This window comes from Narcine bancroftii, chromosome 4, assembly GCF_036971445.1.
Source record: "Narcine bancroftii isolate sNarBan1 chromosome 4, sNarBan1.hap1, whole genome shotgun sequence".
Classification (NCBI taxonomy): domain Eukaryota; kingdom Metazoa; phylum Chordata; class Chondrichthyes; order Torpediniformes; family Narcinidae; genus Narcine; species Narcine bancroftii.
The window spans coordinates 203,946,685-203,972,935 of NC_091472.1; the positions used below are offsets into that span (position 1 = coordinate 203,946,685).

General features: G+C 41.3%; 1 protein-coding gene across 6 annotated transcripts in view; it reads left to right on the top strand.

Annotated features, from left to right (window-relative positions):
• cdc45 (CDC45 cell division cycle 45 homolog (S. cerevisiae)) overlaps positions 1–26,251 on the top strand; it is a 98,201-nt gene that overhangs the window by 31,533 nt on the left and 40,417 nt on the right. For 5 of the 6 annotated variants that reach the window (XM_069933683.1, XM_069933679.1, XM_069933677.1 and 2 more), the window contains 4 exons: positions 12,152–12,289; positions 13,572–13,709; positions 15,281–15,351; positions 20,066–20,114. In XM_069933683.1, coding sequence (XP_069789784.1) covers positions 12,152–12,289; positions 13,572–13,709; positions 15,281–15,351; positions 20,066–20,114 — 396 coding nt within the window. The remainder of the gene's footprint in view (positions 1–12,151; positions 12,290–13,571; positions 13,710–15,280; positions 15,352–20,065; positions 20,115–26,251) is intronic. The other variant, XM_069933681.1, reaches the window with a different exon arrangement.

The following is a 26,251-nucleotide window of genomic DNA, read 5'->3' on the forward strand; positions in this document are numbered from 1 at the left end:
GGGCTCCGGTCTCCCTTGTCACCAGAGCTCCCGACCCCAACTCTTGACTCTGAATCCTCCCCTTGGCCTACTGTACACGCACACCAGACTCCCCGATGTGCATGCGTGTAGGCCTATGGGAGGAGTTGGCGTTGGGAGCTCCGGTTTACTGAGGAGGAAGTACCATTGAGCCTGAGGTCTTGCTCCTGCCTGGGAGTTCACTCTCCTTGATGATGTCAGGACAAGGGATTCTTCCAACCGCTTGTGGCTGGGAGACAGTGGCAAGCAGTTTGAGAGGGAGAGTTTGAGAGAAAAGACAATAGGGGAAGGTAAAAAAGAAATGGAAAGAGAGGGGTGTAGCAGGTGTGTCATAGTATGAAATAAAGAACGAGAAAATGATCAGACGTAGTGAAGTCAAAGTTCAGTAAAAGTCGTTTATTCAAACAGTCACACGCAGCTTTTTTAAACCCCGCACGTTCCAAATGACATCATCCTATTGTGGCGTGATGACCTCCCGAGCTGGTTCGATTAAGCCTCTGGTGAGCCACTGCATGTTGCCTGTCCAGAACCAGCGATAGGAGGCCATTACTGCCCACCACTCATGGGCGGTCGTCTGTGCCTTTGCATTGGAGGTCGTGGCAAGGGCTGTTCAAGGTTGAGATCAGTGAGCTTTGGTCAATCGTATATGTCTCTGGATGCCCTTCAATGTACAGTACACAAGTAGTACGATTGTTTTGTAGCACTCTGAAGGAGCCCTCATACAGCCTCTGTGCACCTCTACGCACAGACACAGTCTTGGAGTTCCTTTGGGATGAAGGGTGTTATTGTTCCATGCCTTGATGTGGGAACTGGGCAAATTTTCTAGGCCACTCCCGCAGTCTGCCTAAGACTTCAGTCGGTGGCACCTCCTGTCCACGTGCTGCGGGCAAGAACTCCCCAGGTACAATGAGCAGGGCTCCATAAACCAACTCTGCCATTCATATGCGCAAGGGGATCCAGGGCAGCTCACCCGCCCAAGCAGGTCCTTGGAGGCAGGCCATCAGTACAGCCTTCATGTTCCTATGGAACAGCTCCACCAGGGCATTCGACTGTGGATGGTAGGGTATTGTATGGTGGAGCTGCATTTCCAGCAATTGCGACAAAACGTCCCAGAGTGCGGAGGTAAACTGTGGGCCTCTGTCGGAGATGACGTGTGTGGGTAGGCTGAACCGAGATACCCAGGCAAAAATAAAAGCTCTGACACATGAATCGGTCGATGAGTCAGTCATAGGAAATGCCTTTGGCCACCTAGTGAATCTGTCAATGACCATTAACAAGTACCTAGACCCTCGTGACACTGGAAGAAAGCCAACAATGTCGATGTGCACGTGATTGAATCTACGCTGCTGTGGCTGGAATGGCTGAAGCAGTGCCTTCACGTACCTTTGCACTTTTGCAGATTGGCCGTCCATGCACATCTATGTGACCTGCTTTTTGCGTCTGTGCCATGCAAACTTTAAAATTTTAATTTTTTTATTTTTCACACTATGAACCATATTGACCAAAATACACATAAACCTTTCCCTCTTGAATATACACAGTCATTTTCTCCCCTTTTTACCCCCTCTCTTTCCTCTCTCCTTCCCACCCCCCTCCCCACCCACTCAACGTTCAACATATATGATACATTAAATCCATTAAACAATGTCATCACACAATGAAAATAAACAAGAAAATTGTGTCATCTACTTTTATACACTGGGTCAGTTCATTTCGTCTTCATCTCATTCAGTCATTTTAGGTGGTGGAGGTCCGCAGTAGGACTTCTCTGTTGTGTTCCATGTACGGTTCCCAAATTTGTTCGAATACTGTGATGTTATTTCTTAAATTATATGTTATTTTTTTCAATGGAATACATTTATTAATTTCTATGTACCATTGCTGTATTTTCAGGCTATCTTCTGATTTCCAGGTTGACATAATACATTTTTTTGCTACAGCTAAGGCTATTATAATAAATCTTTTTTGTGCTCCATCCAAATCGAGTCCAAGTTCTTTACTTCTTATATTACTTAGAAATAAGATCTCTGGATTTTTTGGTATGTTGCTTTTTGTGATTTTATTTAATACTTGATTTAGATCTTTCCAAAACTTTTCCACTTTCTCACATGCCCAAATTGCATGTTCTGTTATTCCCGTTTCCTTCTTGCAGCAAAAACATCTATCTGATACTGTTGGGTCCCATTTATTTAACTTTTGGGGCATGGTGTATAGCCTGTGTAACCAATTATATTGTATCATGCATAACCTCATGTTTATTGTATTTCTCATAGTTCCGGAGCATAGCTTTTTCCATGTTTCATTCTTTATCTTTATGTTTAGATCTTGTTCCCACTTTTGTTTGGGTTTACAGCTTATTTCATCGTACTCTTTATCTTGTAGTTTGATGTACATGTTTGTTACAAATCTTTTAATTATCATTGTGTCTATAATCACATATTCAAAACTTCTTCCTTCTGGTAATCTCAGTCTGCTTCCCAATTAGTCTTTCAAGTAGGTTTTCAGTTGGTGGTATGCAAACATTATACCATGAGTTGTACCATATTTGCACTTCATTTGTTCAAAAGATAATAATTTATTTCCCGGAGAAAAAGAAAAAAAAATCTATTCTTTTGATCCCTTTTCTCTCCCATTCTCTAAAGGAAAGGTTATCTATTGTAAAAGGGATTAGTTGATTTTGTGTCAATATTAATTTTGGTAGTTGATAATTTGTTTTTTTCCTTTCTACATGAATCTTCTTCCAAATGTTGAGCAGATGGTGCAGTACTGGTGAATTCCTATGTTGCACCAGTTTTTCATCCCACTTATAAAGTATATGTTCAGGTATCTTCTCCCCTATTTTATCTAGCTCTAATCTGGTCCAGTCTGGTTTTTCCCTTGTTTAATAAAAATCTGATAGGTATCTTATATGCCATACAAACTTTTCAGCTATCAGGCAGACCATTGCTTGAATGGAGGGGTGAGACAGTCTGTGAATGACATCAAAAATGAAACGTCTCCACGCAGCAGGGATGATAGGGCATTGCTGTCCTGTGGAAACATCGCACAGGAGAGAGGTACCTTGCAGCCCAAAGGCTACATCCTCCATTTGCAGGTTCATGACAGCAGTTCTATAAGCAGGGAGTTTGTCGTCCTAGCGCTGAGCTTTGGTGAGCACCATGTAGTCTACACCTGGAGCCTGGAACAGAGGAGCGGGAAAGGACATCTCTTACTGGAGATGTGTTTAATCCTGGTTGACAACTCGGATATGTAAGATAGGTGGCATTGCTGGCGGGCTGACCAAGAATCTGATGCCTTTGCGAAGGCAAATATTAACAGCTTGTGGTCAGTAAAAACCGTGAAGACCCTGCCTTCCAAATAATAGTGGAAGTGTCTGATTACTAGGTACAGCGCCAGCAGTTCCCTATCGAATATACTGTATTTCGTTTCTGGAGGGCGGAGATGCCTACTTAAAAAAAAACACTAGAGGCTTCCATTGTCCTTTGGTGTACTGTTCCAAGACCCTGCCTACTGTCGCGTCAGACGCGTCTATCGTCAAGGCGGTTGGCACATCCTTTTGTGGATGGACCAGCAATGTTGCCTTCACTAAGCTGGAATGTTGTCGTCATTGCTTTTGTCCACTCGAGTTCTTTGGCATTGCTGGACATGAGGTTGAAGAGGGGTTGCATAATATGAGCTGCAGAGGGTAGAGAGCGGCGATAGAAATTGACCATCCCCACAAAATCCTAGTGTCCTTTCATGGTATCGGGCCTTGCAAATTTGAGGATGGCTTCCACCTTGCTGGACAATGGAACGACACCCCAGCTACTGATCTGATGACCCAAGAACTCAATAGAGGACTGCCTGAATTTGGCAGGGTTCACCATCAGCCCGAACTCCTATAGTGTAAATGCAGATGATGGAGGTGCTCTTTGTGGGAGTGTCTGGCCACGAGTATGTCATCCAAGTATACGAAAAAGAAGTCCTTGCCATACCCTACTGCGTCCATTAGTCACTGAAATGTTTGTGGAGCATTTTTGAGCCCAAAAGATATTCTCAAAAATTCGAAGAGGCCGAACGGTGTTATGATGGCAGTCTTAGGCACATCCTGCAGGTTTACAGGTATTTGGTGGTACCCATACAGCAAATCAATTTTAGAAAATATCTTGGCGCATGAAGATTAGCTGGAAGGCCCTGTATATGGTGCACAGGGTAGCGATCTGCAGTGGTAGCATCGTTGAGATGCCTATAATCCCCACAAGGTCACCAGCCTCCCGTGGCCTTGGGGACCATATGTAGCGGGGAAGCCCAAGGGCTATCAGACCTGTGTATGATTCCAAGTTCCTCCATTTTGTAGAACTCTTGTTTTGCAAGCTGCATCTTGTCGGTTCGGGTGTGTAGAGGAGGTCCTTGGGTGAGGATGTGGTGTGTGATGCCATGTTTGGGTGTGGCAGTGGAGAACTGGGAAATGACAATGTTCAGTTTGGTGAATTTGTTGTTCGAGTACTCCATGGCGTCTAGGTGCAGGCAGGTAGTTTGGCTTTTCCAAGATGGAGAGTCTGGAACGTTTTGTCCACCATCAGCGAGTTGGGTCTGAGGATGTCAGCACCCAGCAATGGCCAGGACACAGTAGCAAGAATGAACTTCCATGTGAACTTACTGTTACTAAATTTCAGGGGTATAATCCATGTGCCATGGAGGAAGAATACTAACCTCTGCACTAGTGTTGACTAGAAATTTGCGCTGGGAGAGTTCGTCCCAGGTGCAGAATAGGCTGTTATGGTGGCCAACCGCCGTAGCCATTGTCACGGAGTCACGCTTGTCTAGGGGGAACATGTACCCTCGTTGCCGATACTCATGGAGCTTGGCCCTTTGGGTGTGAGGCAGCACTGATTTCTGTGGGCCTTGCACCTTGCTGTTTTGCGCGTCACAGAATGTCTGCATAGGTGGCCACTGTTGGTTATCAAAGTTCTCGTCAGCCAAGGTGAGGCGGATGTCTTCTGGCATATGCTCTAAAAACAACTGCTTGAAGAGCAAGCAAGACTTACAGCAGTCTTCCAGCACCAACATGTCGTTCATTAACTCTGAGAGGGTGTGGACCCCAGGCCATCGATTATGGAGGAGCCATGCAGCTCATACATGCCGTGAGAGACCGTAAATCTGGAGAGGGAGGACTTTTAGGGCTTCATTCTTGCCGTGGCTGGTGGATCCCAAAGGAAATCCATTACTTGACTGCCCTTGTCCTGATCGTGGATGCTTATCACATGATGGTACTTAGTGTCGTCCACTTCTATCTTATGAATGTAGAACTATGCCTCAGCCTGCCCAAACCAAACTTTTAAAAATTTTTTTTTATTTTTCACACTATAAACCATATTTAACAAGATACATACAGACATTTTTCTTCTTAAATATATAGTGTCGTTTTCTCCCCTTTTTCCCCCTCCCTCACCCCCTTTCCCATTCACCTAAAGCTCAAACCACAAGATACACTAAACCCATCAAACAATGTTGTCACTTAACAAAAATAAACAAGAAATTTTACTGAGTCAGTTCTTTTCATTATCTTCTTCTGTCATTTTAGGTGGTGGAAGTCCACGGTAGGATTTCTCTATTGTGTTTCATGTATGGCTCCCATATTTGTTTGAATATTGTAATATTATTTCTTAAATTATGTTATTTTTTCTAATGAAATACATTTATTAATTTCTATATACCATTGTTGTATTCTCAAGTTATCTTCTAATTTCAAGGTCGACATTATACATTTTTTTACTACAACTAGGGCTATCATAACAAATCTTTTTTGTGCTCCATCCAAATCGAGTCCAAATTCTTTGTTTCTTACATTACTTAGGAGGAAGATCTCTGTTTTTTTTGGTATTTTGCTTTTTGTGATTTTATTTAATATCTGGTTTAGATCTTCCCAAAATTTTTTCACTTTCTCACAAGTCCAAATTGCATGAATTGTTGTTCCTGTTTCCTTTTTACAGCGAAAACATCTGTCTGATACTGTTGGCTCCCATTTATTTAACTTTTGAGGTGTGATGTATAGCCTGTGTATCCAGTTATATTGTATCATATGTAACCTCGTGTTTATTGTATCGTGAGTTATATTATACTTATCCTTCATTTGTTCAAAGGATAATAATTTATTTCCCGAAAAACAATTTTCTATTCTTTTGATCCCTTTTCTCTCCCATTCTCTAAAGGAAAGGTTATCTATTGTAAAAGGGATTAGTTGATTTTGTGTCAATATTAATTTTGGTAGTTGATAATTTGTTTTATTCCTTTCTACATGAATCTTCTTCCAAATATTGAGCAGATGGTGCAATACCGGTGAATTCCTACGTTGTACCAATTTTTCATACCATTTATATAGTATATGTTCAGGTATCTTCTCCCCTATTTTATCTAGTTCTAATCTGGTCCAATTTGGTTTTTCCCTTGTTTGATAAAAATCTGATAGGTATCTTAATTGTGTGGCTCTAGAATAATTTTTAAAGTTTGGTAGTTGTAAGCTTCCTTGTTTGTACCATTCTGTTAATTTATCTAGTGCTATCCTTGGTTTCCCCCATTTCCATAAAAATTTCCTTATTATTTTCTTTAACTCCTTGAAGAATTTCTCTGTTAGGCGTATTGGTAATGACTGAAATAGGTATTGTATCCTTGGGAAAATGTTCATTTTAATACAGTTTATCCTTCCTATCAGTGTTAGCGGTAAGTCTTTCCAATGCTCTCTAAGTCGTCTTGTAATTTTTTCATTAATGGATGGTAATTGAGTTTATTTAGATGGTTGAGGTTTTTATTTATTTGTATACTAGGTATCGCATTGCTTGCGTTTGCCATCTAAATGGTGATTCTTTCTTAAACTTTGAGAAATCCGCATTATTCATTGGCATTGCTTCACTTTTATTTGCGTTGATCTTGTACCCCGACACTTCTCCATATTCCTTCAATTTCCTGTGTAATTCTTTTATTGATATTTCTGGTTCTGTTAAGTATATTATAATGTCATCTGCAAATAGACTGATTTTATATTCCTTCTCTTTTATTTTTATCCCTTTTATTTTCTGTTCTTATCAGTTCTGCTAGTGGTTCTATAGCTAACGCGAACAGTGAGGGAGATAGTGGACATCCCTGCCTTGGTGATCTGCTTAAGTTAAATTGTTTTGATATATATCCATTTACTGTCACTTTCGCTAATGGCCCCTTATATAATGCTTTAATCCAATTAATATATTTCTCTGGTAAGCTGAATTTTTGTAGTACTTTGAATAAATAATTCCATTCTACTCTGTCAAAGGCCTTCTCTGCGTCTAAAGCAACTGCTACTGTTGGAGTTTTATTTCCTTCTACTGCATGAATTAAGTTAATAAATTTACAGATATTGTCTGTTGTTCATCTTTTTTTAATAAATCCAGTTTGGTCTAGATTTACTATTTTTGGTACATAGACAGCTAATCTGTTTGCTAATAGTTTAGCTATTATCTTATAATCTGTGTTAAGTAAAGATATTGGTCTATATGACACTGGTGCAAGTGGGTCTTACCCTGTCTTTGATATTACTGTAATTATTGCTGTTTTGCATGAATCTGGTATGCTTTGTGTTTTATCAATCTGGTTGATTACTTCCAGAAGGGGAGGAATTAATAAGTCTTTAAATGTTTTATAGAATTCTATTGGGAATCCATCCTCTCCTGGTGCTTTATTGTTCGGTAGTTTTTTTATTATCTCCTGTAATTTTTCTATTTCAAATGGTTTTATTAATTTATTTTGCTCCTCTTTGTAATTTCGGTAGTTCAATTTTAGTTAGAAATTCATCTATTTTGTCTTCTTTCCCTTCGTTTTCAGTTTGATATAGTTGCTCGTAGAATTCCCTGAAGTTGTCATTGATCTCAGTTGGATTATATGTAATTTGCTTGTCCTTTTTCCTTAATGCCAATACCATTCTCTTAGTTTGTTCTGTCTTAAGCTGCCACGCTAGAATTTTGTGCGTTTTTTCTCCTAGTTCATAATATTTCTGTTTTGTCTTCATTATGTTCTTCTCCACCTTATATGTTTGTAGTGTTTCATATTTTATTTTTTTATCTGCCAGTTCTCTTCTTTTAGTTGTATCTTCCTTTATTGCTAATTCTTTTTCTATATTTGTTATTTCCCTTTCCAACTGTTCTGTTTCCCGATTGTAGTCCTTCTTCATCTTAGTTACATAATTTATTATTTGCCCTCTGATGAACGCTTTCATTGCGTCCCATAGTATAAACTTATCTTTCACTGATTCCGCATTTATTTCAAAGTACATTTTAATTTGTCGTTCAATGAATTCTCTAAAATCCTGTCTTTTAAGTAGCATGGAGTTTAATCTCTCTATACATTCTTGGTGGGATGTCCTCTAGCTCTATTGCCAATAATAGGGGTGAGTGGTCCGATAATAGTCTAGCTTTATATTCCGTTTTCCGAACTCTCCCTTGAATGTGGGCTGATAACAGGAATAGGTCTATCCTTGAATATGTTTTATGTCTGACCGAATAATATGAATATTCCTTTTCCTTTGGGTGTTGTTTCCTCTATATATCCAAAAGTTGCATTTCTTGCATCGATTTAATTATAAATTTGGTTACTTTGTTCTTTCTGTTAGTTTTTTTTTCCAGTTTTATCCATGTTTGAATCCAAATTAAGGTTAAAATCCCCTCCTATTAGTATGTTCCCTTGCGTGTCTGCTATCTTCAAAAAGATATCTTGCATAAATTTTTGATCTTCTTCATTAGGTGAATATACATTTAGTAAATTCCAAAATTCTGAATATATCTGACATTTTATCATTACATATCTCCCTTCTGGATCTATTATTTCCTCTTCTATTTTGATTGGTACATTTTTATTGATTAATATAGCTACTCCTCTGGCTTTTGAATTATATGATGCTGCTGTTACATGTCCTATCCAATCTCTCTTTAATTTCTTGTGTTCCACTTCAGTTGGATGTGTTTCTTGTATGAATGCTATATCAATTTTTTCTTTTTTCAGTAAATTTAGCAGTTTCTTCCTTTTGATTTGGTTATGTATTCCATTAATATTTAAAGTCATATAGTTCAACATAGCCATTTCATACTTTGTTTATCTTTCCTTTCCGTTTCCTCATCACCACCTTCCCTTCTTATCCATTTCTGCTTTCTTTTTTTGAACACTTTATAAGACAACATTTCTAAAACATAATATATTTCCACTATTCTCATATCTAAAATTCCTTTAACCCCAATAGCCCCTCCCCTTCCTGAGTTGCCCTTTGTCCCTTGTCGGGCAACCACATCTCCCCTCTCCATTTGGATTTGCGAATTCATTCGCAAGCGTCAACTGATTTCGTAGTGACTGTAATTCTTCCCCACCCAGCCCCCCCAGAAAAGATTTTAATCTTCATATATAACAAAGATCACTCTCTTAATTCCCTCCTTACTTCCTTTCTTCCCTTTCTTAGATACATACACACATATACATACATATATATATATATATATGTGTGTGTGTGTGTGTGTGTGTGTGTGTGTGTGTGTGTGTATATATATGTGTGTATATATATATATATGTATGTATGTATGTGTGTGTGTGTATATATATATATATATATATATATATATACACACCTACATACACACATACATATATATTTTGTTGTCATTTTTGTTCTTGTTACATCTCTTCATCTCTCTGTCTGTTTTGTAGTTGTTCTGCAAATTTTCGTGCTTCTTCCGGATCCGAGAATAGTCTGTTTTGCTGCCCCGGAATAACTATTTTAAGTACTGCTGGGTATTTTAACATAAATTTATAACCTTTTTTCCATAGGGTTGTTTTTGCTGCATTAAACTCCTTCCTCTTCTTCAGGAGTTCAAAACTTGTATCTGGATAGAAACAAATTTTTTGACCCTTGTATTCCAGTGGTTTTTTGTCTTCTCTTATTTTCTTCATTACCTTCTCCAATATATTTTCTCTTGTTTTATATCTTAGGAATTTTACTAGAATGGATCTTGGTTTTTGTTGTGGTTGTGGTTTAGGGGCTAATGTTCTGTGTGCCCTTTCTATTTCCATTTCTTCCTGTAATTCTGGTCTTCCTAGGACCCTGGGGATCCATTCTTTCTTCTGAGCTAACAGCTCTTGTGTCTCTTTAACTTTTTTTTATCAGATTCTTCTAATTTCTTTTTTAAGTCATCTACTTCCATTTCTATGGCTGTTTCACGTTCTTCCACCTTGTTTAGTCTTTTTCCTATATCTGTCATGATCATCTCTAATCTATTCACTTTTTCTTCTGCACTTTTTATTCTTTTTATTTCACTGAATTCTTGTGACTGCCATTCTTTTAATGTTTCCATATATTCTTTAAAAAAAAAATATATCCATGTACTTGCCCTTCCCTTCATCTTCCATTTCTCTGTGTTCTTCCTCTTCTTCTGAGTCCACTCCAGGATCTGTGTCCTTTACCTCTGTCTCTTCTGGTTTTCCTGCTGGGTTGTTTGTTTTATTTTGTTGGGTATTTTTGGTTTTCTTATTTTTATTAGAAGTGCCTTGATGTTGGTCTTCTTCTTCTGGGTTGGTCATCTGTTGTTTCTTTGATTTCTTATTTTTACTCTTTCTTGCTCTCGTTATTTTCTGTGTTTTCCTTTTGCTGTTGTGTTGTAGTTGTCAGTTTCAGCTGTGGAGATCGACTCCTCAGCTGTTCCCCCCTCCCGTCAGTGCTATTTTTGTATTGCGCATCGCACATTCGCGAGGATTCGCGCATGCGCGGTTGCGCACTTTTGTTTTGCTCCGTGAGCCATTTTTGTAGTCCCAAGTTCGGGGCTTCGACTGACCTCAGGGAGCGGGCTTCTCTCTCCACGGCGGGCCTCCTCGTACAAGTAAGGTCTTCACCTTCTTCTTCCGACGTCTTTCCTTCTTCTTTTCTTCCCGTTGTTTTTTGGCTTTTCTTTCTTCGCTGCCATTTTCTCCACACTTTTATTTTCACTTTGTTTTGGTTTTTATGTTTGTGCCTTTGGTTTTCTCTATCTTTTTTTTACTTTTCTGGAGAGGGCTGGAGTTCCCCGACCGGCCGCTGCTCCATCACGTGACTCCTCCCCCCTGAAACCAAACTTCAGGTTGAGTTGTCCATGTTGGGTCCAAAATCCATTTGGGCCGTTGGGGTCACCAATGTAGCAGCAGTGTCGCAGTATGAAATAAAGAACGAGAAAATGATCAAATATAGTCGAATCGAAGTTCAGTAATAGTCGCTTTATTCAGTCACACGCAGCTTTTTAAATCCCCGCGTGTTCCAAATGACATCATCACATTGGGACATCATGATGTCACTCGGAACCTCCCGAGCTGGTTTCATTAAGCTCCGGTGAGCCACAACAGGGGAGGGAGTTCCCTGAAACGAGGACAATCTTTCTAATTTCATGTCGGGTGAATTTTTTTTCCAACCTGTGAGGTCAATGCGGCTCCGAAAAAAAATTCAGATAAATGAGGATTTCTAATTTGTTTCTGATATCCTCATTTATCCCAATTTTTTTTAATTAAAAATTGTAGATAAATATGGGTTTAGGAGAATCTAATTTTGGATAATCGGAGTTGTACTGTATATGTTCTCTTCTGTGTCCAGGAAGGATGCAAAATGGATACGAGTTAACTATGTTTGAGCAGCAATGGCTTGAGTATCTATTTAAATGTAGGAATGTATAATTTCAAAATAATTCTACTAAGAATGAACCAAAGTAGGTGTCAGTGCACATGCCCAAAAGCCTACTTGAGGTACATTTTGGAGAAGTGGATTTTGGAGAGGAGAGAGGCAGATAGAAGCACAAAAATCTATAGGAGCTGTGATTGTACTAAAAGCACCAAAATGCTGGTGGAACTCAGCCGGTCTTGTAGCCTCCATAGGAGGTAAAGATATATTATCGATGTTTTGGGCCTGAGGAACTTTCAATACGAATTCAAAAGGCTGGAAGCATGAAGAGAAATAAGGGGTATACATAAGATTAACGGAATTTAAGACCAGAAGGAATGACCAATACATTGATTAGTTATTTAATAAGGTGACACGATTTTTGCAGGTAGGTGAAAGGTGATAAAGTGAATAAGCTGTGCAGTAGTTTACATTGTTACAGAATTGCATCTTTCCTGTTTGCAGTTCAAGTATCATGTGCTAATAAACTGTGGTGCCAACTTGGACCTTTTGGAGGCGCTGCAACCTGATGAGGACACAGTGTTCTTTATCTGCGATACTCACAGACCCATTGATGTCATTAATATTTATAATGATGCACAGGTATGTCTACCAGATGATGGTGGGAGTTTTTTTTGAATAAGGGATTTATTTTTATTTCTATCTCAGTTCGTAGATAGTTTCCTTTGTGCCTTTCAAAACAAAACCTGTTACTTTGTTAAATAGACTTTTTCTATTGTTTACACTTGGTATATTAATAATTGGTAAGTGTTGAAAAGCTTGAACCCACTACAGTCTGGAGCAGTGGTTCTCAACCATTTTCTTTCCACTCACATCCCACTTTAAGTAATCCCTCTGCCATCGGTGCTCTGTGATTAGAAAAAGATTGCTTAAGGTGGGATGTGGATGGGAAGGGAAGGTTGAGAATCACTGCTCTAGACCCAAATGTTACTGAAATATTTTGCAGGAGAAAAATTGTCATTGGCCTATTTCCTTTGGCGTTATGAAACTGTGCACCTAATGAGTCAATTAGGTATGATTAAAATAGTGGTTTTCAAACTTTTTTCTTCCCACTTACATACCACCTTAAGCAATCCCTTACTAATCGCGGTGCACCGATGGCATAGAGATTACTTAAAGTGGGATGTGAGTGGAAAGGAAAAGGTTGAGAACCTCTGGTCTGGAGCATTTCTCCACTCCATCTCAAAGTGTATTTTAACTCCAGTTTTGGAAGGACACACTATTGCAATTGTGTGATTAGACATAGTGCCCTTCCTGCCTTTTGCAGTAAGATGATCAATAATTCTTTCTGCCAACATGGTATAGTTAATTTAATGTGTTTTTGGAAAGCATTAGGCATAAGACCATTGTAATGTTGGAAAATACTGTTGCTATATGTGGTAACACCAATGATCAATCCTTTTTGCTCAAATGGCAAAGAAACCTAGCAAGCGCAAAATGGATGTGCTTAGCAAACAAGGGGTCAGAAATTGGAATGAGAAATTCAGCAAAATTAATTTGGAGTATGGTTGTGTATATCCATCCAATTTTATCGGAGATTGTTTATCTGCATCAATCCAAATGACTCGTATTTTTCATTTTAAAGGGCTCATCACCTGAATGTCATTTAACTTGGGCACAGGGGTGTAAGAAATCCATCCATTTTAGACAGCAAATTCTGATTCTAAACAACTGAACCCTGGTCTCAGTTGTGCTGAATGGTTGCCAGCTTTGATCACTTGTTCCATGGCCCAGAATGTACTCAAGTTTAGATTTGATTTTTGTTTGTTTCAGTTTGTCCAGGAACTCGCGTTTTTCTCAATTAGTCAGCCCTGTCAAAATGTATTCTTTCAGACTCCTGAACCATTTATGCCGTGTCTTTTAGATTAAACTGCTGATTAAACAGGACGATGATCTTGGTGTCCCTGCATATGATGACCTCTTCAGGGATGACGATTCAGAGGACTCTGGAAATGAAAGTGAAGGGTCAGAACCTACAGGAAAACGCAGGCGCTTAGACGAGGTGAGCAGTTGGCAAGGTTTGTGAACACTGTGTGCAAAGGTTTTTCCAAACTGTCTTGAAAGGGCGGCACGGTTATCGTAACGATTAGCGCAATGCCTTTACGGCACCAGTGATCGGGACTGGACGGGGGTTTGAATCCTGCACTATCTATAAGTAATTTGTACATTCTCCCCATGTCTGCGTGGGTGTTCTCCAGGGCTCCAGTTTCCTCCCACCGTTCAAAACCTATTGGGGGGGGTGTTAGTTAATGGGGTATAAATTTGGCAGCATGGACACGTGGGCCTGTCACTGTACTGTATATCTGAGTTGTAAATTTAAATTGAAATATATTTCTAAGTAAGTAGCTGGACCTGAAATTTGAGTGGTTAAGGTGGGGAAGGTGGGTGGGTTGGAGGAACTGGGGTTGGTACATGGCTGGGATCTGAGAGTTTGGCTGTTGTGGGGGTTGGTGTTTAGTGTCAGCTGTTGGGCAACTTGATTCTCGCCAGTGTATTTTGCCCCCCCCCCCCTCTCACCCAGGCTTCTGGTCAGATGATCAGGGCTGTGGGTCAGGGACTTGGAGGATTGTATGATTGGTAGTGAGATTGGAATGGGAGGAGATGTTGGAGTAATGTTAGGGTGAGAGTGGAGGCAAAGAATGCAAGGTAAAGTTGTGTTGTGGACTTGCTTCGTTGAGTTCTTAATCTAGTATTACACTGAATCCATGATGAGCCTTCCTAAAACAAAGTGATTAACAATACTTTATAAATACCATTATATGATGAATGGTGTCAGTTCATCTCTCCCTGATGCACTGATGCACAATTTGCCAAGAGTGATTGAAGTCTGGAAATGCCTGGGCAAATTGAATGACACAAAATCACCAGAAACGATCGCTATTGAGTTTATTTCAGAAATGATTGGATTATTGCCCATTTGACCTTCTGGGCAATTATATCCAAAGTTTTGAAATATAATATTGTCATTTTCACATAGTTTTGTGGAGAGAAGCAATGCACATTCTGGTGGTGAATCTTACAGACCCAAGAAATTCAATCAGTCTAGGCCAGTAAACCAACCTGGTGGGTGATATTTATGGGAGCAGTCTTTTAGAGATTTTGTCATTGGAAACTTTCTCAAAATCTGCATCAAGTTTATTGTCATGAACATCTGTCACGGGCTCTGCCATTTTGTGGCAGCAGTATTATGGATGACAGGTGTTAAAATTGGTATGTGGATTGAGAACTATTGGTGGGAATCGTTTTGGTTTTCTTCTGATGATATTAATAGTTTAGCAGCATTTTCACACTTACAAATAATGTGTGAGTTTCTGAATGCTTACTGCCTATCAGGTATTATTGCATCAAGACAGTGCTTCGGGAGAAAAGAAAATTAAACAACTTTTTGCTATAAAGATATTATTTAGGGAGAACTCCTGCTTCACAAGGACAACCTTGAGTTCATTCTACTTTTTAATTGATTAACTCCTAATGGTGAAAATTTGCTATAAATGTAATCCCACTGTGATGATTGATTCATGTGCTCAAATTTGAATTAATTCATTATTCCTTTTTAAAAATCCTGCACTCTAGGTAACCATGGAGAGGAGAATAGATCGAAGGCGGCAGCGGCGGGAATGGGAAGACCACAGGTGTTGGTTTCTGTAATTGATTTTTATGCATGTCAAAGTTTATTTGGTTTCCACCATAACTTGAACATTGTAATAAAAGAATGATCTGTTCTCTTCAGTGCATGAAAATCTGTTTTAAGGACAGGACAACTTGTTCCCTCTGTCTCTTCATGAATCATTCAGCTTGCATGCTATTTATGCTTCACTCTTCTCCATCCTGCACACACCCATCAAATCTTTCCACCACACTGCCCAACTACAATTTGAGATGTTTTCCAATCAAAAACAAATGAGGATTATTGAGTTCATCCATGATCAGCAATGACAGAGCCACTGAGTTGTACCCCACAGAAATGACCCCTTTGGTTCACCACATCCATGCCAACCATTAGGTACTCAAACTATAACTAGGTGGGGCAAAGTTTCCTACTCTCCACCCTACCAATGGCCGTCATAATTTTGTGCATGTTTATCACGATGCCAGAGAAATTGGGGGAAAAAAAATAGAATCCTTGCAGGGGACTGGGTGTGAAGAAGTGTAGTCAAAGTAGTTGGTGGGTTTGTAAAATATGTCAATGGAAAGGTTGTCTCCTGAGATGGAGACAGAGAGATCAAGAAAGGGGAGAGTATTGCCGGAGATTGACCAAGTGAATTTGAGATAGGGTAGAAGCTGGCAGTAAAATGAATGAAGTTGACGAGCTCATCACTGGTGCATTGTGGGCAGCTGGCCAGGGCAAGGTGTCCAAGAGGAGGAAGAAGGCTTAAAGTGGGAGAAGAGGTCTTAAGTGGTGGGTGGAGAGTCATGGTCAAGGAAGTAGGCCTAGAAACAGAGGCAACAGAAGAGTTCTATATCATTAAGGTGTGGGCAGAGGGGGGGATGAAGGTAAGGCCTCTACTGAGGACTGAGCCCTCCCTCTCAGAGAGTGGTTAGAAAGGATAGCAAAGGCCAAGCAGGGGTCAGTGAGAGTCAGTATGGTGGAAGATGTTGGGAGGAGGTGGAGGGTTGCAGAGGGTGGAGGTGGAGCGTCGGAGATGACGGGGGGAGGTGGAGGGGAGGGAATGTGGGGTTGGGGGAGGTGGAGGGGAGGGAATGTGGGGTTTGGGGAGGTCTGAGGGGAGAGATGGAGAATTGGAGAGGTCCAGGGAGAGGTTGAGAATTTGAGTAGGGGAGGCCAGAGGGGGAGATAGGGTTAAAGTAAGGAGAGGCAGGTAGGGTGTAGGGTTGATGCTATGCCACATAGGAAGTCATGAATACTCTTTGTGAGGGAATGGTTGTAGTGAGAAGCTTACTCAGGGGTCAATTCAACACCAAAAGATGTGAATCTGCCAAAACTTTCCAAAAGTGGAAGAGATGGTTGATAAACTGAGTTTTAGTGGGAAACAAACCCATGGACCTGCCATCTTGATACTTTGTTCGGAGAGGACATTCCTATAGATATGCTGGGAGAATCCATTCCGATCTTGCCGGCATTTTGAAAACCCTAGATGATAGTGTTTTTTTAAAACTATCTAGCAAGGAGGGAATTGTTCCTTGGGTGAATGCAATTTTAAATTAATATTTTAAAAATTTAATGTCATGAATTGCATCCAAATCGGGATTTATTGTCATGGAATGTGGTGTCTTGTGGCAGCGTCACAGTGCACACATACATATTAGAACCATCTTACAACATTACTGTAAAAAACAATGATAGTGCAAAAATGGCTCATTGATTATTCAGGAATCTGATGGCAGCAGGGAAGAAGCTGCCCTTGTGCCGCTGAGTGCTCGTCTTTAGGCTCCTGTATCCTTTCCCCGATGGTAGCAGAATGAAGAGGGCGTGGCCCAGGTGGAGGGGGCCTTTGAGGATAGAGGCTGCTTTTTTTTTTCTTTTTTTTTAAATTTTTTTATTTTTCACACCATAAATCACATTAGCCATGATATACACTATTTCTTTTTCACACATATACAGTGACTTTTTCTCCCCCCCCTCCTCCCAAGCCACCCCCCCCACCCCCCCCCCCCTCATCCATTTTAGGTATACAATCTAGGTTGCATTAAGCCAGTCAGACAATGTTGTCATTCAACAAAATTACACCAGAAATTCTACTGAGTCCATTCTTTTCTTTCCTTCTCCTTCCATCAACTTAGGTAATGTTTGTCCCCGGTAGGTTTTCGCTATTGTATTTAATGTAAGGCTCCTATACTTGTTCGAATATTTCAATATTATTTCTTAACCTATATGTTATTTTTTCTAATGGAATACATTTATTCATTTAAATTTAGTAGTTTCTTCCTTTTTAATTTGGTTATGTATTCCATTAATATTTAAAGACATATAGTTCAGCGTAGCCCTTTTATATTTTGTTTATCTTCTCTTTCCGTTTTTCCATCATTACCTTTCCTCCTTTTCCATTTCTGTTTTCTTATTTTCAACTCTTTATAAGACAACATTTCTACAACATCCAACATTTTCCTTATTCTCTTATTTCTATCTTATTTATCCCCAATCTCCCCTTCACCTCCTGAGTTGTCCTTTATCCCTTGTCGGACAACCACATCTCCCCTCTCCATTTGGATTTGCGAATCCACTCGCAAGCGTCAACTGATTTTGCAGTGACCGCTATTTCCCCCCACCCCGCCTCCCCCAGAAAAGATTTCACTTTTCATATGTCACAAAGGTCACTCTTTTAATTCCCTCCTTATTCTCTCTATTCCATTACCTTCCCTTATTAATTCTTGTCTATACTATCTATATTTTCCTCTAAGTACAGATACATTCATGTATGCACATTGTCTCTATTTATTCTTATACCTCTTTACCCGCATACATATCAATCGTGATCATTTTTACTCTCATTACCCGTCTTCATCCCTCAGTCTATTTTTGTCTTTACCCACATACATATCAATCGTGATCATTTTTACTCTCATTACCCGTCTTCCTCCCTCAGTCTATTTTTGTAATTGTTCTGCAAATTTTCGTGCTTCTTCTGGATCCGAGAATAGTCTGTTTTGTTGTCCTGGAATAAATATTTTCAATACCGCTGGATGCTTTAGTATAAATTTATACCCTTTCTTCCATAAAATCGCCTTTGCTGTATTGAACTCTTTTCTCTTCTTTAGGAGTTCAAAACTTATATCTGGATAAATGAAGATTTTTTGCCCTTTATACTCCAGTGGTTTGTTGCCCTCTCTTACTTTTGAGGCTGCTTTCTTAAGACACCGTCTCATGTAGGTGTCCTCGATGGAATGAAGTCTGGTGCCTATGATGCTGTAGGCCAAGTTAGCAACCCTCTGGAGTTTTTTTTACTTGTCCTGAGAGTTGGTGCCTTCATTCCAGGCAGTGATGCAACCAGCCAGAATGCTCTCCACTGTACACCTGTAGAAGTTTACGAGAGTCTTATGTGACATACTGAACCGCCTCAGACACCTCACAAAGTATAGCTGCTAGTGAACCTTTGTGATTACATCAATGTGGAGGCTCTAGGACATATCCTTGGAGATGTTGACATCCAAGAATTTGAAGCTCTGACCCTCTCCACTACTGAGCCTTCGACGAAGACTGGGTCGTGTTCCCCTCACTTCCTCCCGAAGTCCACAATCATCTCCTTTGTTTTGCTGATGTTGAGTGGAAAGTTGTTGTTGTTACACCATTCAGCAAGCTGATCATCTCCCTCCTGTATGCTTCCTCATTGCCATTTGTGATTCTGCCGACAGCTATGGTGTCATCGGCAAACTTGTAGTTGGTATTGGAATTATGCCTGATTACACAGTCATGGATGTATAATGAGATAAGCATGCATCCTTGGGGTCCACCTGTGTTGATGATCAAAAAGGAGATGTTTCCAATTTATACGACTGTGGTCTTCAATGAGCAAGTCAAAGATAGAGTTGCAGAGTGGGGTGCAGAGGCCCAGAGTTTGTAGCTTCTTGACCAGCACTGAGGGAATAATGGTATTGAAGGCCAAGCTGTAGTCTATGAAGAGCAGCCATATGTATGAATTTTTGTTTTCGAGTTGATCCAGAGCTGAGTGGAGAGCCAGCGACATTGGATCTACTGTGGACTGATTGTGAAAATAGGCGAATTGCAGGGCGTCCAGATCTTTACTTAGATGTGTGTTAGTTCTGGCCATGACCAGCCTCTCAAAGCATTTCATCACAGTAGACGTTAGTGCTACTGGCCGGTCGGTGGTCACTGAGACTGTTCACGCGACTCTTCTTGGGTACCAGAATATTGATGCCCTTTTGAAGCTGGTGGGAACCTCTGACAGCCACAATGAGAGGTTGAAAATGTCCATGAACACTCCAGCTAGTTGGTTGGCACAGATTTTCAGTACCCTGCCAGGTACGTCGTCAGGGCTTGATGCCTTGTGAAGGTTCACCCTCTTGAATGATGTTCTGACGTCACCCTCAGAGACATGTTACAGGGTTCTCAGCATTTTCAGGGATTCTAGTTGGCATTGTTTGGTTATTCTTCTCAAAACGGTCGTAGAAGGCGTTCAGCTCATTGGACAGTGAAGCATCATAGCCTTGTATAGTGTTCACCTTCGGTTTGAGGGTTGTAATGGTCTGCACTCCCTGCCATAGCTGGCGTGTATCAATTCTAATTGGTGGGATCTGATTAGCGTGGATAAAAGAACAGATGTAAAGGTGGAGAGAGCATTTGGAGTGGGAAAGTTAAGTTTTAAATATGCTATTCTTGGTGGAATAAATGTACAGGTATTGCAGATTACTAACAATCAATCTGTTCTGTTTCTTTTACAGACGAGAAATTTTATTTGAATATGAACAATTTGAATACCATGGCACTTCAGTATGTATTTATAATCCTATTGTAAAATTAAATGGTGGAGTTTGTCTATGTAGTTCAATATGTGTAATTTTCATGGAAATTAGATTCAAGATTCTGTTTTTGTCATGTATAAAATGGGTTTAATATTACACAAAATTTCCTTAGTTTGCTGCAAGGCAGACAAAAATTTGCCATCAGCAGAAATCTAGAGCTCCTTAAAGTCAGAGAAAGAAAAGCAAAATAGTCTTTTTGGAGCCTCAGAATATCCGTGGATTTTCCTCCAGTGCTCCTGCAGCCTTTGCAGCCACACAGACTTCAGTCCAAACTATTGGCAACCTGAGCTCCATATCCAAACTTCTGGCACGATCAGAAAGCCTTCAGTGCCTGTTGCATCCTGGTTCCGATACCTGGTACCCCTTCGCCCAATTACAAGCTGGTCTCCAGCAGTCTGCAGACTGGTGTTAGTTCTCTGATCACTGTTGGCTGGAGCTTGCATGGGTTCCTTGCCTCGAATCACCAACAGCCTGCAGCTTGTGTGTTCTTCAGCCCAGAGTCCCTCACTGGTCCATCACCATGATTGCTGTCCCTTAAGGTCATCTTCTCTGCTTCTCCTCCTCAAACAGGGGGTGTTCTCCTGTTTCCTGATGCCCTGCTGCAGTCTTCTTCCCTGGAATCTGTAACCCCTCGAGGCTGCTGCTGAACACAGACACTGCCATCGTGGGTCCCAGACCTTCTGATTGCAGTATTTTAACAGGTCGTTTAAAGTCTGTACGGACCTGTTGATAGTTGGACAGGGCAGTTTGATTGGGCAGTGGAACCCTGCAGAGGAGTGTCTCCACTCCCTGCACTCTATAGGTCCACTGCAGCAGTCTGGCAGTGCCACCCTTTTTATCTTTATACCATTTTGTGTCATTCGAGATAATTCAGTGCCTCTAATGGATGATGGGAACAGTGTAATTTAATGCCTTCAGAAGGGAGTATGATATGCATGGTGTAATTTGCAGGCCTGTAGGGAAAGAATGGGAGAAAAGGACAGATAAAATTCCTCTGAATTAGCAGAATAAACCTGGTGATCAAAAATCTGCCTCCTTTTCCTTGAAAATTTTATGGTTCTGATTCCATCCAATTTTGATAGAGAACACTTATCCCTGCGTCTGTATTACTTTCTACTTGGGAGACTGAGGCACAAAGTTTGAGTACTGAGGCACTGACCATTAATTGGGGGAGATGGGTCAAATCTCATTAATGCTGCTAAATTGAAACTAATGTCCTGGCCCGATCTGGCTTGTGTATGTCTTTAGACCTACAGTGCAGCATATTTTTTTCAAAAATATTCTTTATTCGCAGTAAATTATGTACAATACCAGACCAAAATCTGTTCCACACTTTATATTCATAATTTGAATCCTAATGAGTAAGATATTTACAAACTTTTACATAGTGTCAGTTATCTCATATCGAGGAAGTTATTTGCAGTACAGGAGGATCTGTTCAGGAACTATATTTTATCAGTCATCTCATTGATGTACCTTCCATGTTTAACACTGTTGCCTTAATACTCAGTCCCCACCCCTGTGGCACGTTGGTTTGAGGAGCTTTCCCTCCCCCCCCCCGCCCCCAGTGTCATCCCCTCAGAACCCAGTAATGGGGGGGGGGGGGGGGGGGGGGTGCTCTTGCGTTGGCTGCATCAAGCCTCAGCACGTAATCCTGCAGCTTGGAATATGCCAAGTGCCAGCATTCCCAGACTGACATCTCGGTGTGCTGAAAAGACCACTCCAGGTTCGGGCCAACCAATGGGCATCCTTTACTGAGTTGATGGTCTTCCAGCAGTTCTGGAAGTCGGACTCAGAGTGGGTCCCCGGGAACAGATCTGTAAATCAGGGAGTCCTCTGTCACGCTGTCGCTGGGGATGAACTGTGACAGAGCCCCCTGCATCCCTCTCTTCACACTGTCCTTGCAAATATGCATTTGGCAAAGAAGTGGATGACAGACTCAACCCCACTGCAGCCGTCCCGAGGACAGCATGCGTTGAGGGTGATGTTACGGTTGTACAGGAAGGAGCAGGAAAGGGCTTTGGCAAATACTAGAGCGCATCGGATGTCCCCCAAAGTTCCTCAACATGATTATCCAACTGCACGAAAACCAACAAGGTCGGGTCAGATACAGCAATGAGCTCTCTGAACCCTTCTCCATTAACAATGGCGTGAAGCAAGGCTGTGTTCTCGCACCAACCCTCTTTTCAATCTTCTTCAGCATGATGCTGAACCAAGCCATGAAAGACCCCAACAATGAAGACGCTGTTTACATCCGGTACCGCAAGGATGGCAGTCTCTTCAATCTGAGGCGCCTGCAAGCTCACACCAAGACACAAGAGAAACTTGTCCGTGAACTACTCTTTGCAGATGATGCCGCTTTAGTTGCCCATTCAGAGCCAGCTCTTCAGCGCTTGACGTCCTGCTTTGCGGAAACTGCCAAAATGTTTGGCCTGGAAGTCAGCCTGAAGAAAACTGAGGTCCTCCATCAGCCAGCTCCCCACCATGACTACCAGCCCCCCCACATCTCCATCGGGCACACAAAACTCAAAACGGTCAACCAGTTTACCTATCTCGGCTGCACCATTTCATCAGATGCAAGGATCGACAATGAGATAGACAACAGACTCGCCAAGGCAAATAGCGCATTTGGAAGACTACACAAAAGAGTCTGGAAAAACAACCAACTGAAAAACCTCACAAAGATAAGCATATACAGAGCCGTTGTCATACCCACACTCCTGTTTGGCTCCGAATCATGGGTCCTCTACCGGCATCACCTACGGCTCCTAGAACGCTTCCACCAGCGTTGTCTCCGCTCCATCCTGAACATCCATTGGAGCGCTTTCATCCCTAACGTCGAAGTACTCGAGATGGCAGAGGTCGACAGCATCGAGTCCACGCTGCTGAAGATCCAGCTGCGCTGGATGGGTCACGTCTCCAGAATGGAGGACCATCGCCTTCCCAAGATCGTGTTATATGGCGAGCTCTCCACTGGCCACCGTGACAGAGGTGCACCAAAGAAAAGGTACAAGGACTGCCTAAAGAAATCTCTTGGTGCCTGCCACATTGACCACCGCCAGTGGGCTGATAACGCCTCAAACCGTGCATCTTGGCGCCTCACAGTTTGGCGGGCAGCAACCTCCTTTGAAGAAGACCGCAGAGCCCACCTCACTGACAAAAGGCAAAGGAGGAAAAACCCAACACCCAACCCCAACCAACCAATTTTCCCTTGCAACCGCTGCAATCGTGTCTGCCTGTCCCGCATCGGACTTGTCAGCCACAAACGAGCCTGCAGCTGACGTGGACTTTTTACCCCCTCCATAAATCTTCGTCCGCGAAGCCAAGCCAAAGAAGACAGGAAGGATCTCACTGGGAGAGCCTCTCACTGCCAGCCAGGCCAAGTCCTGGTGCTTGTTCGTGAGCCCTGGTGATGAGGTGTTCTGCCAGATGACCTGGACAGTCTGCTCCAGGAACCATCCCACCAGATCCGTCAGGTCCTCCTCTCTGTTTCTGCACACATTCTGTGCTGACCACTGCCTAATGGATTTGTAGACGAAGGTGTTATACTGGAAGAATTTTTCTTTTTTTTTTTAAATTTTTTTATTTTTCACACCATAAATCACATTAGCCATGATATACACTATTTCTTTTTCACACATATACAGTGACTTTTTCTCCCCCCCCCCTCCCTCCTCCCAAGCCACCCCCCCACCCCCCCCTCATCCATTTTAGGTATACAATCTAGGTTGCATTAAGCCAGTCAGACAATGTTGTCATTCAACAAAAATACACCAGAAATTCTACTGAGTCCATTCTTTTCTTTCCTTCACCTTCCATCAACTTAGGTAATGTTTGTCCCCGGTAGGTTTTTGCTATTGTATTTAATGTAAGGCTCCTATACTTGTTCGAATATTTCAATATTATTTCTTAACCTATATGTTATTTTTTTCTAATGGAATACATTTATTCATTTAAATTTAGTAGTTTCTTCCTTTTAATTTGGTTATGTATTCCATTAATATTTAAAGTCATATAGTTCAGCGTAGCCCTTTTATATTTTGTTTATCTTCTCTTTCTGTTTTTCCATCATTACCTTTCCTCCTTTTCCATTTCTGTTTTCTTATTTTCAACTCTTTATAAGACAACATTCCTACAACATCCAACATTTATACTGGAAGAATTTTTCCATGATAGTGCGGCACCATCCAGCTAACTGGGATGTTGCACAGCAGCAGGGCCAGTCCTATTCTTCGCAACACCTGGGGTAGTTAGAACCTCAGCACGTAGTGGTACAGTGCCCTCATACCTTGGTTCCATGCCGAGCCTGATGCAGCCACACACCAAGGTGGTCATCAGGATGAGCTCCATGTTGGGTACACCCTTTCCCCTGTTTTCCAGTGACTTGTATATGGCACACCTCACCCTGTCCATTTTGGAGCCCCAAATGATTCGGAACTCTGCTCTGGTGACCGTCTGGGCGTAGGTGCAGGGGATAGGCCATCCCTACGCCACTTACAGCAACACTGAGAGCACTTCACACCTGATGACCAAATTTCTTGTAATCAAGAGGGAGCGCCGCGCCCGCAGTCCCAATTTTTGGTGGACCTTAGCGATCCGCTCCGTGCAATTCCTAGTGCCCCTCCAAACCAGATCCCCGGTATCTTCAGGTAGTCTGTTGTGACTGTGAAGGGGATGGTGGACCGGTTGGGCCAATTACTGAAGAGCATTGCCTGGCTCTTTTGGTTGACCCTGGTACCTGATGCGGACTCGATTGCAGCATATTAAATTCTGTTGAATTCTCCAGTGACATCCAACTCTAAAGTGCAGGTTGGGGTAACTGTTTTGCAGTTTCGACTCCAACCTCAAAGTAATAGTTATGCTTAACAGTTGTACAAAATTGTATCACACTACTTCCCCTTTAATAAGAACAGGAAAAAAAACACTAAATATACTGTATTCCCATTAAAAACGTACGCATTGGTAAGTTGACATGCATCAATCATGTACTTGCAAGTCAAGTTACATTACGGATTTGAATGTATAACTATATAAACTAAAACATTAAGACAATACAGCTTTTTAAATCTGAGAGTGCATCTCCTTACCCAGTGTCTCAACTTCCTTTCATTTTGCAGTGATCCCTCCCTTGGGATCGCTTCCACTTTTCATCAATGTCATGTTCATATTCACTTGGCAGAACCTCACTGGAGTATCGTGCACTTTAATGAATTCCTTGCACTCTTTCAGGATTGTAGAATTGATTTCTCATTTTATCATTAGGTCTGTTCTTCTAATGCTGCTCAGTGTGTCTGCTAAGAACCTTTATGGGTTTTCGTCTCTGCTTTGCCATTTACAGGTCTTTATTTTGGTTTCTGTCTTTACTAAAAGCTCATCACAGTACTATGCATTCTTCTTCCAATTTGGGCAGCATGGTTGGCATAGAGCTTAGTGCAACGCCTTTACAGTGACAGTGATCAGGACAGGGGTTCAAATCCCATGCTGTCTGTAAGGAGTTTATATGTTTTCCCTGTGTCTGCATGGGTTTTCCCTAGGAGCTCCGGTTTCCTCCCACCGTTCGAAATGTTGGGAGTGTAGGTTCATTGTGTGTAAATTGGGTGGCACAGACTCGTGCACCGAAATGGCCTGTTACCGCACTGTATGTTTAAATTTAAATTAAAAAAGAAAACATTCAAAATTTTAATTTTTAAAAAAAAATTAAATATTTAAATTCAACCACATTTTCATTTGGTTGGCCCTTGTTAGGAGTTTGATCAGCAGCGTTTCTATGGAAGAAGACATCTAGTTAGTAATTCTAAATGCTTTGAGATACGGAGTCTTAGTTGTACACCGATGCTGATCCTGCCTTGAGTGTGTGGATAACCAGAGTAAGCTTTGTTGTGTACCTTGGATCATCTTTTTATTATACACCTCTGTCAGCATGTGGTGATTCCTGCATGTATCATTTACTAAATTCACTACTGCGCTTTGTTAAGGCAATTTTGGCACCCGCTACATTTGAAACTTGTACAGCCTAGAAGTACAAGAACACCAGGCTTGTGAAAAACGCAACCATTGGCAGGTTCTTTGCCAATTTGCATATCATTCCTGATGTGAGAATTCCTT